A 19,459-nucleotide genomic window follows, 5' to 3' on the forward strand; every position below is an offset into this window, starting at 1 on the left:
TGTTATGGTGTTTTTGTACAAATGTTTCTCCTATGGAAAACTGTCAGTTTTTATTTGTGTCACATTTTCCTAATAACTTGTGATCTGTCAGGCTGGTTGTCACACCGTGCAGAACGACCCCACTTCTATTGTGTCTTATCACTCCCCCCTCTTCTCCCACGCCACACCCCAGAAGGTCACCGGAAATGGCCACAAGAAGAATACCCTTTTTATCATTTCCAGTCAGGAAATTTTCTCTTGCCCTTCTCCAAGATGGCGGCCGGGCCCTCACAGCCGCGTCATGTGACCGCGGCCCTGCCGCTCCCTCTATGGCAGTGTACGGCCGTTGGTGAAGGCTGTTTGTATTCACTCCCACAATGCATTGCGCGCTCCGCGGGAAACCAAAATGGCGAAGGTCTACAACCGAACCGGGACGTTTGCCGGATCTATGTAAATTGGGGGCCGTTAGCTGGAGCCGTCGTTCTCCTCACGGCAGAAGGGGCCGGGGTGGAAGACTGACCGGATACTACTCGGTTGTGCGGACTTGTGATTTCGCTGTGGGGGCGCTCCGCACCACTGAAGTGACCGAATGAGGTGAGCGGGCCGGGGCGGAGGGCTGCCGGTACCGGGGCGTTGTCTGGTACGGTGAGGGCTGTGTGTGAGGTCCCTCTCTGCCTGGCTGCCTCCACTATCAGTAAGTGCATGTTCCTGAGGGCTCGTACAATGGGAGCTCCTTTGTCATGTGACCTCTTAGAGTGCTAGCTCTGCGGTCCAGCTGGGTGACTGTATTGTGACCAGGTCTTTATACCATATTGATCCCATAACTATGTGTATATACAGTCAGGAGAGCCTGTGTATACAGACAAAAACACTATTGTCCTCTGTTATCAGCCACATGTACCCAGTTTTAGTGTTCTTTTTTTTACGCGGTACGATTGTCGTTAAAATCCTGAATTGTGCGCAGATGAACGATAATGGTGTAGTATAAACATAACGAGCGACTAACAATCCGCTAATTGTTAGCCTTATGTCGGCATAATAATCGTTTGTCAAGCGTTGTGCGCCAAAGCCGTTTTATCACACCCATCCCCTGAGGGGCCGCCGGTCGCATGAATGACAAACTGTTATCTACATGTGTTAATTAACGGCTTTTTAAGCAAATGATTTCGTGATCGTTCCTCCCACTGATTATTCGCTCGGTGTAAAAGCGCGCTGAGCGAGTATTTCCTCGTCTCCGTCGGTGTCTAAACCGGCTTATTGTAGAGCAGAAACTAGTGATGGGGTACGTTCACACGCAGCGCAAATGGGGATGATTATACACGGTGGAGACTCCGCAGAATTAACCCTTTCAGTGCGGATCTGCGTCAAACTGTAGCAAAATCCGGATTTTTGACACGGCTCAATGCTGATTTTCCGCTATTCGTGAACCTACAACAGGTAAAGGTGAACAAAGCCGCATCGCTAATTGTAATTGGTGCTAATTGTTCTTCAATGCTGATTGGTTCTGACTGATGGGAATTTGCATTATCCTTTCTATGCCTGTCCCAAGGCTAATTTATACCCCCCCCCCCCCCCCCCAAAAAAAAAATTAACTTTCTACAGTGTAATTTGAAATATCCGTTCCTTTCCCAATAAATCTTCCGATGGCGACCAAACCCCCAGGAGCGCCGCTGGCTCTGTCATGGGGATCTCTTTACATCTATGGCCGGGGGCGATCAGGAACCGGAGGGATACAAGGTGTCTGATAATGCTGACCCCCGGCGCCGCCTCCCGTAGATCCTCACATCGGATACATTGTTACTGTTGTGTCTCTATTTGTGGACTGCAGATGTATCAGTCTGTGTTCTGGGCAGCCTGTCGGTGCTGCATGCTGCTGGGTGGATGGGGTCACGGGGGAAGCTCCGGCAGGGATGCAGCAGGGACAACGGCCCTTTGTGTCCTGCTGGGAGCCAGGTTGCTGCAGCCTTTGTTCTGTCTTTGTTGCAGGAGATAAGTTCCCCTTTTATTTATTTTGGCTTACTCCTCCCCGGATTGACGGCTGAAGATCTTTACCGAAATGTGTTGAATAAACCAACGACGGTTCTTGATACTTTTTGTTTTTATTTCAGATTTTAAACCGTGCCGCCTATTCACTACTCGCTACATTACTGTAACCATACAGTGTATACATGTTGTAATGATCACAAATATATTTAGTATTTAAAAAAAAAGCCAAATTACATAATGTGAAAAAATATACATATATAATTGTTTATTTCTATAAAAGCTGTTTTGATACATCGGCATATTTATAGATGATTATGCTTGATGTAAACAGCATTCCCAAGTCTTGTCCTGTCCCAAGTGTGCAGATAATATAGCTACAGGTGAGGGGTCCGCAGCCCACTAATGGCTCCCATACTAGATGGCATGGGACTTCTGGATATTGTGTTGTCGTACAGCCAGTAGTTTGTAAAGACGGGATAACAAATGATCATCTTTTAGAAACCTCTCCAGTAACATTAGATTCCCCCAAAATCCTAAATGTGTTTTAAGGAACCGTATTCATTAATCAGCTGCCACATTGTAAATTGAATGCTTTTTCTGTGGCGCTCGCAGCGTCTCCAATTTCCAAATACTTGTCCAATTTACTAACTAGTAAAACTTAGAAGTGTTACCGGTCATGTAAAATGAGTTGTTACATGATTGAGGGCTAGTTCAGACAACCGTAATGTGGCTACAGTTTAGCGTCCATAGTACATCCACAATTCCTGGCCCTGACCATGGGTCTCAACACCCAAGATTTGTAGCAGGGATGTCCGAACTGCGGGCCACATGTGGCCCAGGATGGGTATGAAGACGGACCAAACTGGAGGGGGGCCAGTGCAGGCAGAGTCTGCAAGAGGTGAGGGTGCAGGTGGTACCTGGCAGCGGCAGGCTGTGAGCTTCCACTCAGGCTCATACAGATGATGAGACAGCAGGCGGCACTTGCAGCTCTGTGACTGTCTGATTTACTCTGGATCCGGCACGGGGAGGCCATTCTCCTTCCTGTCCTCCGAGTCCTGACTGCTTCTCTCCAGTAGGATAGATGAGGACAACTGTGGTTTTATCTTGGCCAGCCGACTTAATGTGGCCCTCTCCTGGTATCAGAAATGGGCCCGTTGTGGCAAACTGCGTGTGAGCGGGGACTGGTTTCTGTTGCCAGGCTTGCATGCAGAAGCAGGCGCTGACTCCAACCTGAAGTCTATATGGCCTGGTAGCGGGGGCTATGAGAGTGATGGGGGTCACTTGTGGGCACAGTGGAGGACGATGCCCTGCATTATTATTGTCAGTGTATTTAATGTGTGGCCCAAAACAACCCTTCTTCCAATGTGGCCTGAAATGCCAAAAGGTTGGACACTCTTTTCTTTATAGCATCAGTCATATATGGACAACAGATTAGAAGTTCAGTTCTTGAGTCCCGTAGTCGGTCTTGAACTCCGACCATAATGAGTGCACAAACGTGCATATGTTACACATACGTGCAACTGACCTTACTATGCTTTGTACAGCGGAACAGAAAATTCTGGGTCTGGGGTATGCATAGATTGTACTTAACACATCACCTTTTTAATGCCATATTTGTGGATCAGACTTTGGAGAGAGAAAAAAAGCTGTTATTGTCCAAAACAACAAAAAAATGTACCAGTAGGATACTCAATTTTTGTGTTCCTTGGCAATCCAATGCTGCAGCTCAAAGTACGTACTCTTACATGGGACGCCTGTTAGGGGCATAAGCTTCTGATAGACATCCCACCGACTATCCTTCGTGCTTTCACAAAGCAGCGATAGTCATTCAGAGAGCGGAGCACAACGGGAATTTCTTCCGACTGCCCATCTTCCATTCATTGCAGGCAGGCAGTCGTTTATAGAAGTCGTACATCTGGGCAAGAAAAATGAATAAAACGCATACAGAATGGGAGGAATTGGGCTAAGCAGCAGCACATGTGAAAAAGACTTGGGTATACTAATAGATCATAGACTGAACATGAGTCAACAATGTGATGATGCAGCTGATAAGGCAAACACAATTCTGGGATGTATTAAGAGAAGCATAGAGTCTAGATTGCGTGAGGTCATTATCCCCCCTCTACTCTTCCTTAGTCAGACCTCATCTGGAATACTGTGTCCAGTTCTGGGCACCCCAATTTAAAAAAGATATAGACAAATTGGAGCAAGTCCAGAGAAGAGTTACCAAGATGGTGAGCGGTCCGCAAATATCTGAAGGGCTGTCACACTGCAGAGGGATCAGCCCTATTCTCATTTGTACAAGGAAAGACTAGAAGCAATGGGATGAAACTGAAAGGGAGGAGACAAAGATTAGGTATTAGACAGTGAGGGTGATCAATGAGTGGAACAGGTTACCACGGGAGGTGGTGAGTTCTCCAAAGAAAGTTGTCAAAACAGATGCTGGACAGACATCTGTCTGGGATTATTTAGCCACTGATCGGCTGCAGCAGTCACATGCTGTCTACCTGTATATGAAAACTGTGGGTCTGTGGGAGAGCCATCACTGGGGTAAACGAGAGGGGAGTACTGGGGCTCTTACTTTGCATGACTTGAAGCATTTTTTTTCTTTCTGAGTTTGGCTAACCCAGTATGCAGAATACAGAGCTCCCTTTTAAAAGGGGCAGGGCTGCCCACCTGATGACCCCTCACTAGACAAATTTAGGCTGAAAATTCATGCATGGCTAACCTTTCCTTTTTTAAAACATTGAAAAACAATGATTTCTGTATATTTTATGTAATCTCTATCTTCAGCTCAAATGTTAATATGCAAATCAGCAGCATTGTTGGTATGCAAAATTATTGTGAACCTCTGATTTCCTTTTTTTAACAGTTTTCTTATGTGTTGCCTTTTTCTTAGGCTGGATGTTCATGGGCAATATTTCATAGCGTGATCCGCGGCTATAAATCACATGCGAATCACTCTTGAAACGCTTTCCATAGGATAACTATGGAAAGCAAAGCCCGACGTACACGAGCGGGAATTCCATGCAGCTGGAGCGCTGTCTTCTGCATATAGCTGTTGTCTTCTCGGAGCGCTCAGCTGGTATACAGCTGAGTGCTCCGAGCGGGGTATGCAGAAGACAAGCAGAGCCGCTTGTCTTCTGTATACAGCTGTTGTCTTCTCGGAGTGATCAGCTGGTATTCTGTTGAGCGCTCCGAGCGGGGTATGCAGAACACAGCTGCATCACTGTCTACTGCATACCCCTGCTGTGTTAACGGAGCACACAGCTGGTATACAGCTGAGCGCTCTAAACAGTATGCAGAACACAGCTGGAGCGCTGTCTTCTTCGTACTCCGGCTGTGTTCTCTGAGTGGGATACCAGTTGAAACAATAGTATCAGTGGTATTCCAGCTTGCTAAAAGAGTGCCATGCACTGTATTTAAAGGGGTTGTCTCACGCCGAAACGGGTTTTTATTTTTATTCAATAGGCCCCCGTTCGGCGCGAGACAAACCCAAGGGATGGGTTAAAAAAAAAAAAAAAAAAGTTTATTACTTACCCGAATCCCCGCGCTGCGGCGACTTCTTTCTTCCTTTACCAAGATGGCCGCCGGGATCTTCACCCACGATGCACCGCGGGTCTTCTCCCATGGTGCACCGTGGGCTCTGTGCGGTCCATTGCCGATTCCAGCCTCCTGATTGGCTGGAATCGGCACACGTGACGGGGCGGAGCTACGAGGACCAGCTCTCCGGCACGAGCGGCCCCATTCACCAGGGAGAAGACCGGACTGTGCAAGCGCGTCTAAAAACGCCAGAAGACAGCTAATTTAGACGGATCCATGGTGACGGGGACGCTAGCAACGGAGCAGGTAAGTGAATAACTTCTGTATGGCTCATATTTAATGCACGATGTATATTACAAAGTGCATTAATATGGCCATACAGAAGTGCTGAACCCCACTTGATTTCACGAGACAACCCCTTTAAGGTCCCATTGAATTCAATGGGTGATGTTCTCCAAGGAACACAAAAAAATAAGACCTGTCGCGATTTCTTTTTTTTTTTTTTTCCTTCACAGCATTGCTGTGAGAGGAAACATCACTCATGTATAGGACTCCATTCAGATTTGCATGTCGCAACACACAAGAGTCACAGGAGATGGCGTAAAGTAGACTTTTTTTTCCCCGTGCATAAATAGAGAAATCCTTTCGGAGGCACTGCTAACAGATTTTGTTAGGGTTTATGCACATGTGAACATGGCCTAGTGCTATCAAGGGCGGTAGCCAATTGACAGGTGTATATAAGATCTCTAAGGCTGCGCCCACACGAGACGGATTTGCCGCGGAAATTCTGCGCTGTAAATCTGCCCGCAGCTCCTAATCCCGGGATTAGCCAGCCATATGGATGAGATTTTGCAAAAATCTCATCCACACCGGGCGGCCAATCCGTCGCTGCAAAGCCGGGCGGAACCGGCGATGCGGCACGGAATTGACAGCTGCAGCATGTCAACTCATTCCCTCCACCCCCCACCCTCCCACCCCCGTTGCGGCCACACTCCTCTCTATGGGGAGAGAAAGCCGCAACAGAATGCCGGCGGCTGAGCGACGGCGAAATGCCCCGGGTTTTGAAGCTGCGGCACTCCCGTAAAAATCCCACAGCTTTTCGGTGTGGCTAAGCTGGGGGGTTTCCGTCCCGTGGGAACCCAGCCTAAGGGCTCCTTCCCACGAGCGTGTGGTGACAGTGTATTACGTATGGATTTTACACATGGGATACGCTGTACCAATCTGCCATTAAGGTCCTATGTTGTGCAAAATGTGCACGCAAGAAACCTCACATGTTTTTATCTTGGCACGCATACACGCCAGGAGCCTGCGCCCCGCCAGTCACCATGTACTAAGTATGCAATGTCATTGCGTACCTGCTGCATGTCTCTCTAATGGGCGGCACACATTATGTTTATTTGAGCCCGGCCTAAAGCTGTTTTCAATTATTGATCTAAGTGTTGTGGAAGTAAAAGCTAGACGGTTTTGTAGACCTTTTTTGAAATATCTGTTTAAACAGGAAGCAGGCAGCGTATTGTGATGCCTAGACCACGAATAACGTCCCCTTCGCCCAGATGGTACGGCGAGGGTGCTGCGCCAGTGCTGGGAGACCGTTAACAGCTTTAGTTGTATCCTGCCTGCTTACATAACATGAAGGCGATTGATGTGCTGCTGTTCTTACTTTACACTGTTAGTCTGCTTGTACTTAATGGTTTAGAAATTGCTTTTAATGTTGTTTTTGCCCATTCGTTATATATAAATGTTCTTCTGACCTCTGTCCCACGCATTTTTTATTTTAAGAGACGCAACTGCGGTAGGCAATTCACTGGTCCTTAAAAGATCCCCTTTCCGGCAAAATAAGAAGGCCTCGGCGTCTTTGACTAAAGCATCCGTACGGCATGGACAGAAGACTAAGCGACAAGCTTCCAAATTTGAAGAAGGTCAGGATGTCCTAGCACGATGGTCAGATGGATTGTTTTATCTTGGAACTATCAAAAAGGTAACGGATTTGCACTTCTTGTCGCCATTTTCCAGATTTTCGTCTCCAGGGTACTTTTACACTAATCAACTGTTTTTCAAATAATCATTCAGAAAAGTCGCTGAAGCGTACGAATGGCGGTTGTTAGAAAGCTTTTACACAGAGCGCTTGTTCATTAGACATGGAGACATCAAACATAGGGCGGGTGTCCATGCAATTATTTTTCTTTTTGGCAAGTCGCTCAGGTAAGAGCTGCGTCTTTACACCAGGCAGCTTTCGATCAACCAGCGACTTATTTTTAAGTGAGCTGAAATGAAACGACTAGTGAGAAAATTATCAATAGTTGCCTTGTTGTGGCTGAGTCACACGGAACAACTGATTGCATTCGCTCATTTTCAGTTACTAGCGACTTAAAATTGCGATATCGCCACAAGAAAACGCAGCATTATCGCTCAGACCACCAATGTCCTATTGCTGCGGTTTTCTTGCGGTGATATCGCATCGCCGAGTGCAAAAGGCCTTTGAAAGGACTTTGTCTTCATCAGGCTGCCCCTTTAACCGCAATCTTCTACCAATAGTCGTACTTGTTAGGATCTTGGGTGCTTCAGTTTCAGTGCCACTACTTACAGCGTTTTTGCTTGCTACCCTCTAGCCTATTCCTTATGGGGCTGCCCCACAAAGGATCCTGTGATAAATGTAGAACCTTTCAAAATAGGTTCCGGAGTCTCCTCTTCCTCCTCCGTAGCAAAACTGCAATGAAGATGAGTTTGAATGGAGTGGTGGTCAAACATGTGCCTCATCATTCCATTTACTTTCTCTGGACCTGACTGAAACAGACAAGTACAGCTGGCAACTGCAGTTGAGATAACCCTTTTATTAAGCAGCTGCAGTCCCTAAAATAAGCTTTGAAGTGCTTAAGAGCTTTGCTATAATAGTGTACTTCCATTATTAGTTTACGGGTAAAGTATGCCCTGTGTTTTTTTTTGTTTTTTTTTTTTTCCTTTAGATATCGAAGTACAGTAACCTAGGAGACCAACTTTATTCTATTTTTGCAGCATGTACTCTGACCAGCCTGTTCTAATCTCAGCTACAGAAGGCCGCAGGGTCAGATTATTAGCTATATTGTAAAAAAATTGAGCCTGATGTTAAGGCCCTTTTGCACACAACGGTTATTGCTCAAAAGCCATCTTTTTGAGCGATAATCGTTGCTTGTAAATGCGTGCCCATCGTGCACTTTTCGTCCATCGCTGAGTTCAGCTTCCTGATAAGACGGACTGCACTCTGAGTTCTCTGTGTGTCCTGCTGGAGAACAATAGCGATGTATTTAGAGAACAGACCACCCGCTGTTCTCTAAATACATGCAAATAAAGATAGTTAGCTACTAATGAGCTGATTAGCCCATTAGTAGCTCATGCAAACTAATCGCTCAAAACTGTTCCTGATGAATTTTGAGCGATTATCTGTGTGTGTAAATGGACCTTAACTTTTGAAGTGTGTGCTTCATACCGCCTACAGGATGCAGATTTTTCTTTTGTATGCATGTTACTTCAACTTCAATTTATCATCTAAAGTAAAAGTTTTGTTTTTTTGTTACAGATAAATAAATTTCACCAGAGCTGTTTTATCTTATTTGAGGATAGCTCCAAGTCTTGGGTACTGTGGAAAGACATTCAGACGGGTAAGACTTATTCCAGCCACACAGATTCACCACCTGCCCACTCACTGGATGAGTGATACATTATAGATTAGTAATGGTCCAACTCCTGGCACCCCTGCAATGAATGGAGAATGGGACATTGCATAGCAATGATATGTCTGAGGCTGTACTGGTGGTCAGGCATGTACACTGCTATTCCTTTCAGTCTCTATGGGACTGATGGAAATGGACGAGCGTTGTACAGGTATAGATTGTGAATTAAGGTGGTTGCTTCCCCCTCCCCCCTTCCCCCTGTGATGTGGCATACAAACCTTCTTAATGAAGTTAGTATAGTTTAAAAAATTGCAATGATGGGGTTTATACAGGAAAATGCATTGAATATATTCACACATAGTGGATTTTAGTGCGAGTTCACGCCAAAGTTCTAAGCTATTGGTGTGGTTCTGGATACAGATTTGCAGCTGATTTGGCACTTTTCAATTGATGGCATAAATCTGTTGTGAATCTGCAACAAAATCTGCTGCAGTCACCCATAGGCTATAGTGACACCTACTAAGATAATGTGTTCTCTATAGCGTTTTCGACATGCCGACTAAACGAATGCCATTGTAATCTAACTTTATTTTTTAAATCTCAACCAGCCAAAAAGACAATTTTTTATTTTTTATTTTTTTTTGTTCCTACCCCTATGGACATGTTTAGTGTGTACTTACAGCTTTCGTTCCTACCCCCTATGGACATGTTTAGTGTGTACTTACAGCTTTCGTTCCTACCCCTATGGACATGTTTAGTGTGTACTTACAGCTTTCGTTCCTACCCCTATGGACATGTTTAGTGTGTACTTACAGCTTTCGTTCCTACCCCTATGGACATGTTTAGTGTGTACTTACAGCTTTCGTTCCTACCCCTATGGACATGTTTAGTGTGTACTTACAGCTTTCGTTCCTACCCCTATAGACATGTTTAGTGTGTACTTACAGCTTTCGTTCCTACCCCTATGGACATGTTTAGTGTGTACTTACAGCTTTCGTTCCTACCCCTATGGACATGTTTAGTGTGTACTCACAGCTTTCGTTCCTACCCCTATGGACATGTTTAGTGTGTACTTACAGCTTTCGTTCCTACCCCTATGGACATGTTTAGTGTGTACTTACAGCTTTCGTTCCTACCCCTATGGACATGTTTAGTGTGTACTTACAGCTTTCGTTCCTACCCCTATGGACATGTTTAGTGTGTACTTACAGCTTTCGTTCCTACCCCTATGGACATGTTTAGTGTGTACTTACAGCTTTCGTTCCTACCCCTATGGACCTGTTTAGTGTGTACTTACAGCTTTCGTTCCTACCCCTATGGACCTGTTTAGTGTGTACTTACAGCTTTCGTTCCTACCCCTATGGACCTGTTTAGTGTGTACTTACAGCTTTCGTTCCTACCCCTATGGACATGTTTAGTGTGTACTCACAGCTTTCGTTCCTACCCCTATGGACATGTTTAGTGTGTACTCACAGCTTTCGTTCCTACCCCTATGGACATGTTTAGTGTGTACTTACAGCTTTCGTTCCTACCCCTATGGACATGTTTAGTGTGTACTTACAGCTTTCGTAAGATACATGTTAAACATAAGGCTGGGTTTGTGTATGTCTGCTTTTTCTTGTTTTGCTTACTATGTGCTTGTATTTTTTGGTTTTTTTTTTCCAGGAGCCACTGAAAGTGGGGAAATGGTTTGTACAATATGTCAGGAGGAATATTCTGAGGCCCCAAATGAAATAGTTATTTGTGACAAGTGTGGACAAGGTCTGTATAACGTGTGTAGGCATTTAGAATGTTTAGCAAAGTAAGGGGTTGTCCAACATGCAGTATGTAATTGTGGAGAGGGCATGAAAGGATTAAAGGGTTTGTCCTGTTACTGGTCAATATTCCTTTACTAGGACTGCTTATACTAAAATACACTGAATGGTACTTTACATCTCCCCCTGTGGTCCCGGCATTTGTTGTGACAGCAGCCGTCAACGGAAGTCAGATGACCTCTGCAGCAAATGAGAGGCTGCAGTGTGGCATTCCTGAACCCCTGGCATCATGGTGCTCAGGATGTGAGCTTCGATGCCAGGAGAACGAGTGCTGACTCTGCAACCTCTGACTGTAGTGGTCATATGTGACTTTCAGTGACTACCGTAGTCAGGAGAAGTCCCGGAACCACAGTGGGCTTCAGCAGTAGATCCAATGGCGTAGTAAGCAGGTTCTATTAAAGGAAAGTTGTCCAGTAAATGGACAACCCCGTTAAAAGTGAAAAACAAAGCTATGCTCACCGGTTCAGTCACGCACCAGTCCAGGAAAACTGCTACTTTATCTTTTGTGTACTTGGCTGTAGTGGTGGTGATGTAGCCAACGCTGACCTCTGCCGTATATGGCTCAAGACTGTTGAGGTTTATGATTGGCTACAGTGGTTTTGTGTATATGCATTTGTTGCCACCGTGGCTTGTCAACGAGGACTGGAGCAATGGGTAGCTTTAGTTTTAACCATTTTTTCCCCCTAGCTTCCATATAAGAGTATTTGTCACATAAGCTTTTATTCTTAAATTTAAATGCACAGAAGTTCCTAATATCTTATTATAAATGGTATCCAAGTGATTTTTCACACTAGCAGGGCCAGTGTCTCTATTACACGATTGACTATCTTGTAGAAATACTCTCTTCTGCATTATCTATATCTAACTCTGGATGAAATGTAGTGCCAAGACAGATGTCTTAAGCCTATGTCGTCTGGCCCTTCTTTTTTTTTTTTCTTTACCCCAATTGTCAGTTGTATAGATGGCAGATCATATGACATTGCGGTGCTGGAGTCACATGACGTAACTTGCCAATGAGGAAAAAAATAAAAGAAGCTGCTAATGTATCCCTACCAACTTAAAATATGTATACTTTATCATAGACTGTAATATAAAAAGCTACAGGACTCAATTAAAATGTGCAGGGCAACCTGTGCAGTCAAATCACTCAAGACTCCCTCAGAAATCAAGCGGGAAAAGGAGTGAAAGGACTCTGTAAAATGCGTTTAGAGACTCTTCCAATTGTTCAGTTATTGATTGACATCAAATAATAACTTAAGTCCCTTTTAGACACAACGATTTTCACTCAAAAATTGCTCAAAGCCATCTCTTGAGCGATAATCGTTGTCTAACTGCACTGACATCGTGCAGTTTTCGTTAAGCCGCCACTGATCGCTGATCTTTCGGCATGCTAAAAGATCAGTTATCAGGAATTCACAGCGGGATACAGCTGATACTATTGTTTCAGCTGTATCCCACTCCCTGAAGACAGGCAGGATATGAAGAACACAGCTGTCCAGCTCTGCTCTTCATTCCCCTCTTGGAATGCTTGGCAGTATAACAGCCAGGCGCTCCGAGTGGGGGACAGCTGGATACCAAAGACAAGCGGCCCCGCCTGTCTTCTGCATCCCCCGCTCAGAGTGCAAGGTGATCGCTCAGCGTTTGAGCGATCACCCTGCACTGTAAAAAAGCACAATGATTATCGCTGAAAAGATTTTCTTTGAGAGATAATCCGTTGTTTAAACCAGCCTTAAAAGACTCAACAAAGATATTAATTTAAGCTGCTGTCACAGATCACCCTGAATATTAAAAATGAGGACCCACCCCCATGACATGTTTTGCTAGAGACCTAGTTTCATCAGGGGCCCAATAGTGTGATGTGGTAAGATAGACTCGCCAATAAACTAGACCTTAAATGACAGGGAGCCTGTCCACTGCAGTCACTTTAATTATTTCCATGTCATGGTTGGATGCTGGCGCATGCGCAGTTGGAATCCAACTGGGGTTGTGTTCCATAAAGGCCGACCATGTACGGTGGGTAGAGCATCGCTGCATTGAGCACTAAAGCGCATGTGCTAAGTATAAAAGCTTGACTTACAACCATGGTTGGTCCATAAATGCTGCACAACTGTACCCATCTATAAACAGCTCAAGTAAAAGCCTGTGCCAACCTGTTAACTCGAGGTAAGAATTAAGATTTCAGTTTTGCCCACAGTAATTGACTTCTAGATGCTGCCTAAAAGTGTTATTTATCTGAGCCGCACCTTCACCAATATAGCATCACCACCCAGCAGTGCAGTTATGTCACCAGACAGCTTGTATATGAGTAATGTAACTGCCAACCTCAGTATCCAAAACCTCCAGTGTGTGTGAACACCGGACCTTCACGCTTACATGAACGTGATGGACATCCCCTCCCAAAATCATGGCCATTAGGGTGGAGTAGGGCCCCCTTTTTGCAGCTATGACAACCTTTATTCTTTTGGTAAGGCTTTTTACAAGATTGTGTCTGTGGGAATTAAGCCAAAACAACATTTTGTGAGGTCAGACGCTGAGGTCAGATTATGCTTTCCAGATCAGCCAAAAAAAGTGTTAGATGGGGCTAAAATCAAGACTCGTTGCGGTTAGATGCAATCGGTCACAGCGCTCATGGTCATGCATTGGCGCCAGATGTACCTGGATGCTGAATGTAAAAACGAGTCTTCTGGGCAAGTGTAGTTGTGTTTTTTTTGTTTGTGTTTTTTTTGTTTGTTTTTTTTTTGTGTGTGGTTGGCGGTAAAACTTTTTATTTATTTATTTTTTATTTCTTTCAATATCTGATCAATTGAAACCTCTTTAACATTAATAAAATTTATCAACAGGTTAGCTTTAGAGATGAGCGAACGTACTCGGTAAGGGCGATTTCGCAATCGAGCACCGCGATTTTCGAGTACTTCACTACTCGGGTGAAAAGTACTCGGGTGAGCGGGGGGTTGCAGAGGGGAGTGGGGGGGAGAGGGAGAGAGAGAGAGAGCGCTGCCCCCCGGCGCACCCGAGTACTTTTCACCCGAGTAGTGAAGTACTCGAAAATCGCGGTGCTCGATTGCGAAATCACCCTTACCGAGTACGTTCACTCATCTCTAGTTAGCTTGCATCTTAAAAAGATATTCCAAAATCTGACGACTCGGTTGTTTCTCTGACTTCCATAAACTACAGTGGAGAGAAGTGGTTTGAGTTGTGGAGCCGCATTCTCCCTTTTGACTATGTCCTACGTACCTGCAGTTGCAATAACCATTTGCTATACTTTCTTATGGTATATTGTATTAGCTACAATCATGTGTTGAGAAAGTCGTTTAAGAGTTGTCTGTCGAAGCTTACAAAAACATTTATTTTTGGGGGGATTTTATTGTAGGTTATCACCAACTCTGCCACACTCCTAAGATTGACCCCAGCGTGATCGATACGGATGAGAAATGGCTGTGTCGGCAGTGTGTGTTTGCCACTACAACCAAGGTATTCCAGAGCTTGGAGTAGATTGCTGGGGATTCTATCCTCCTAAATGGTTATCTTTGTTCACAGAATGACCTATCTTTCACAGTTTCATATCTGATTGTTAGTTATTTTTGCTTGCTGTATATCACTTCTGTCCAGTTTTGCCCCTTTGGCCGGGCTCAGGCGAGCTCTTTGTAAAGGACTGCATGTATAATGCAGCATTTTACCGCTGAGTCTGCGTATCGCCGCATGTGGCAGCTGTTTTTCACTGTTCTATTTCCCACTCTTTAGCTTAGCAGCGTTGTGTATAAATGCTGCATATATGCAATATAACTGTGTATGTACACCATTTATTACGCATCCATAGAAGGCAATAGAGCTGTATCGCACATAATACGCGATAAAATAGAAGATGCTGCGTTACACTTGTGCATATACCACACAGCATGAAGCACCGAATGGTGGTTATGATTTGTGTATCTGTGGTGTTGGGATTCTGTCACTAGGTCGGTCCTTTGTTTGCTTCTAACAGATTCCATAAGAGAAACGCAACACTTGGGCTGCTTTTTTCGCAGTCGCGCTATATAAACTGAGCATCGTCCTTGGCTGATTGTGCTTGAGAATTAAATTCCATCTTTGGGTTTACAGTAGAAACCATTAGGGGCTACTAGGAAAGCCTTAAGTTAAAGGGGTATTCCGGGCACAGACTAACATTTTTAAAATCTAATGTATGTAATCGGTTATTTTGTACCCGGTCTAGCTACTTTCTTCATCTTCTATCGATATGACGTGACCCGTCGTCTGAAAAATATCTCCACTTCCTCTGACATGTCGTCGGTATTTGCTACTCCCCCCACTATCCATAGTCTCCAACATCCTGTGGGCGGAGCTAAAGCTCTGACCGGTATACTAGTTGTGCATGCTGGACGTTGTAGGGAGCAGTCTGCTGTGCTTACTGCAAAAGTGATGCATGTAAACACAGCGGCACGGGATGAAGGGGGGGAGGGGTCCAGAGCTGCTGAAAAAATACAGGTTGCAGCGACTTCAGCTTTTTCAGAACTTCTATTTTTTTTTGTCCAGAAAACCCCACTTTAATGCCTTTTAATATAGTGAATATCTTTAATACATACTGGTTTTAATATGCAGTTCAGTGAGTTTACAGTAATAAGGGGAACTCCGGAGTGCCCTCTGGTGGTAGCACGAAGCAGGTTTTTAGCATTTCACCTGTGTCTATGCAGGAGATTTGGTGCTCTATATCAGGAGAAAAAGTTTTCTTTTATATTTGATACTGAATTTAATTTGTCCAACACTTTGGACCCATTTAGATTAATCTGCACATTCACTGATAATCTACTGTTGTCTTAAGTTATCGGCATCTTTCTAGCAGAATGCTAGATAATTTATAAAGAATACAGTTGAACACATGCGCACCTTTTTGGCATTTCTGTGCTAATATTTAGGTTATGAATTCTCTTGTATTTTCGGTTTCCTTTCACCTCTATTCTCTACAGTCCTTGCTGGTATTAGTTGTGGTAATGTTTTGTGCTTTTGCTCTGTTGAAGAGGGGAGGAGCACTGAAAAAAGGACCAAATGCCAAAGCCTTGCAAGTCATGAAGCAAACCTTGCCCTATAACGTGGAAGACTTAGAATGGGATGTAGGTCACAAGACCAATGTACAGCAATGCTACTGCTACTGTGGAGGCCCCGGAGAGTGAGTATTATCTCTGCTTGGAGAGTGTTTCAAGCGTCTTTCACTACACTGTGATACTTTGTAGGGGTTATGTCACGGGTGACATTGTGACAGAACCCCCAAACTGAACGTTCATTAATAGTTATGTTCCATACCCCAAATATAATGGAAACCTTGTCAAATGGACATCAAAGTGGTGTCTGTTTCACTAATAGCAGTGAATGGTTCCCTTTTTTTTTTTCTCTCTCTCTCTTTTTTGGGGGTTCCATCAAAGTGCTGTTTTTGCACATGTTCTGTTATCCCCAGAAGAAATCCCACAGCGTAGTGAAAGACCGTGTTGGGAACGTTCCTTTATCCAGAACACACTACACTCTGGTGAGCTCTCTGTCCTTGTTAGGGAGCGTCTTGTAGGTGGGTTACTACAGCTAGTCGGCCCTAGTAGCTCCAGGCACACCGCTTCTCTTACAGCTCCTTTTAACTATATTAGTATTTAAAAATCAATTTTAATTATTTAGATTGAAGGATTTATTGTAATGGAGACGGTGGAGTAACTGGAATTTTTATTACATCGTTGGCAAGCTTTAAAGTGAATCTCTGCCTTTTATCATCCGGTAAGGTTAAGGTCCAATTTCTATGCAGATTAATTTCTCATGTCTTTAGCAGTCAGTTTTTACTGAAGCAGAGCTGCAATTATCCTTCATAGATAAAGTTTTAAAGGAAGTCTGGCAGCCAGATGTAACATATGACACTAATCTCGTTATATAGTGTGGCATTTACACATACAAGTGTTTTTATTTTAGTTTTTCTCTGCTTTCAAACACAAAATATCCCACTTTCTGTGCGGAAGGTAAATCTGGGTCAATCTGATATGCAGTTACATTGCCGAAGTTGTCTGGGCTCTCTTTCCCTCCATACTTGTAATTATTCCACCCCTCGTTGATTATTGATTTCTCTAGCTCGGCTGCCATGCATCTGCATCGGTCACACACTTCCAGCTTTGGCGAATGCACAGTGATTTCCATAGCCTCCAAAGGTGTCATGTGCATGACCTGGAGCAAAAAGTGGCGCATATGCATGTGTTTCCATCCTGAGCTGCTTATAACCAAGGAGGAAGAAACCCCGGGCAACTTCATGAGGGAGGGGATAGAAACCCCGGGCAACTTCATGAGGGAGGGGATAGAAACCCCCGGGCAACTTCATGAGGGAGGGGATAGAAACCCCCGGGCAACTTCATGAGGGAGGGGATAGAAACCCCCGGGCAACTGCATGGGGGAGGGGATAGAAACCCCCGGGCAACTGCATGGGGGAGGGGATAGAAACCCCCGGGCAACTGCATGGGGGAGGGGATAGAAACCCCCGGGCAACTGCATGGGGGAGGGGATAGAAACCCCCGGGCAACTGCATGGGGGAGGGGATAGAAACCCCCGGGCAACTGCATGGGGGAGGGGAACAGAAACCCCCGGGCAACTGCATGGGGGAGGGGAACAGAAACCCCCGGGCAACTGCATGGGGGAGGGGAACAGAAACCCCCGGGCAACTGCATGGGGGAGGGGAACAGAAACCCCCGGGCAACTGCATGGGGGAGGGGAACAGAAACCCCCGGGCAACTGCATGGGGGAGGGGAACAGAAACCCCCGGGCAACTGCATGGGGGAGGGGAACAGAAACCCCCGGGCAACTGCATGGGGGAGGGGAACAGAAACCCCCGGGCAACTGCATGGGGGAGGGGAACAGAAACCCCCGGGCAACTGCATGGGGGAGGGGAACAGAAACCCCCGGGCAACTGCATGGGGGAGGGGAACAGAAACCCCCGGGCAACTGCATGGGGGAGGGGAACAGAAACCCCCGGGCAACTGCATGGGGGAGGGGAACGAACGACTTCAGTAGTTGGACTGCCCATCAAACAGCTTGATACTTTTCTAGCGTGTGGAAAGTGGGACATTTTGCAGTGGGAAAGATGGTGGAAGAAAAAGTCGATGGTTACTTGTATCTGTCATTGACCAATTAATGCAGCTGATGGACTTCTTCTTTTAAAATGGGTGTCCAAATTATTTTCACCAAAAGCCACATCAGCATTATGGTTGTCTTCAAAGGGCTGTTTGTAATTGTAAGGCCTCCTGTCCACGGGCGGGTTGGACTCTGCATGCGGGATTCCCGCAGAGTTCTACCCGGTGACCCCAGCTTACTTGTCCGGCGTGTTCTCCTCTACTCCGAATCTGCCGGCCAGAGTGCCAGCTGCCACATGCACAGTACAGAGGACACTGCGCTGTCGTTATGGCGATTGGTTGTAGGAGCCGCATCTTTCTGCAATAATTTCAGAATGGCTGCGGGATGGACGGCTTCCATTAACTTCAATGGAAGCCGGCCGTGTGTAGCCTGCACAAAATCGCAGCATGCTGCAATTTCTCCCCCATGAGTGGAAAACCGTTATCTTTTTCTGCTTGTGGCCAGGTAATCGTGTTTTCTCATATCATGCTATGGGCTGGATTTACTGCAGAATCTGGAGGCGGAATCTCAATCTGGATTTCGCAGTGCAAATCCGCCTGTGGACAGGAGGCCTAAGACTTTTTTTTTTTTTTTAAAGGATCTATTAAAATGGTGGTGGGAGAAGAGGGAGGGGGCGACAAATTGAACAGAGAATGGTTCTTCAGAAAACGTGGGGCACAAGTCCCTCAACACACAGAAACTTGATTCTAAACTGCCAGGTAGACGGAGAAAAGGAAAGGTTTATAGGAGTTAGTAGAATCTGTGAAAGGTTCCCCAAATAACTCCTTAGGCAGAGTCCAAACTTGGTTAAGCCCAAGTACAAGACAACCTCCTCTCTGATCCGCGGAACAGGCTGTCTGATGTAGGTTGGTAGCAAGGACTAGCCAGGATGTACAAGCCACCTCACAGCCTGATCCTTGGCAAGCAGTGCTGTACTGCAGTATTGGCTCAGCGGGAGAATCCCATGGGAGTGTACACCGAAAACCCCGGGCTGCAATAACAGCCACAGCACTCAGTCCACATGCACCCAATAATGGTGTGTAGGACCAAAGTAGCAGCCTTGATTTTGGTATCCATTGGCAGGCTGCATACAAGTCCACAGTGTGCCAGAGGGTCTTCCCTGCATAGCTGTGGACCCTCCGATTTTTAGAAGGTACTCCCCAGCCACATAAAATGACATGGCAGGCTGGATTCTGCCTGTGGGGAGTCTTGAGTTCGACACGTTCTTTAAAAGGTAACCTGCTGACTTGTCCACAGCCTCCACTAGTAGGAGCAGGGAGTGTAATCCATACTGTTCAGTGGTTAACAGTATGCAATGAGCTTTTATTCTACCGCTAGTAGGGGCTGCAGGTAGCAAGCATATGT

General features: G+C 45.5%; 1 protein-coding gene across 2 annotated transcripts in view; it reads left to right on the forward strand.

Moving 5' to 3' along the window:
* Positions 1–356: 356 nt before the first annotated feature.
* The window catches only part of MTF2 (metal response element binding transcription factor 2), a 34,551-nt gene continuing 15,448 nt past the window's right edge, over positions 357–19,459 (forward strand). For both annotated transcript variants that reach the window (XM_066597357.1, XM_066597356.1), the window contains exons 1-6: positions 357–573; positions 7,288–7,486; positions 9,062–9,143; positions 10,821–10,916; positions 14,340–14,440; positions 15,982–16,130. In XM_066597357.1, coding sequence (XP_066453454.1) covers positions 569–573; positions 7,288–7,486; positions 9,062–9,143; positions 10,821–10,916; positions 14,340–14,440; positions 15,982–16,130 — 632 coding nt within the window. In that variant the 5' untranslated portion in view covers positions 357–568. The remainder of the gene's footprint in view (positions 574–7,287; positions 7,487–9,061; positions 9,144–10,820; positions 10,917–14,339; positions 14,441–15,981; positions 16,131–19,459) is intronic.

This window comes from Eleutherodactylus coqui, chromosome 3 (genome assembly GCF_035609145.1).
Source record: "Eleutherodactylus coqui strain aEleCoq1 chromosome 3, aEleCoq1.hap1, whole genome shotgun sequence".
In the NCBI taxonomy this organism is placed as follows: Eukaryota; Metazoa; Chordata; class Amphibia; order Anura; family Eleutherodactylidae; genus Eleutherodactylus; species Eleutherodactylus coqui.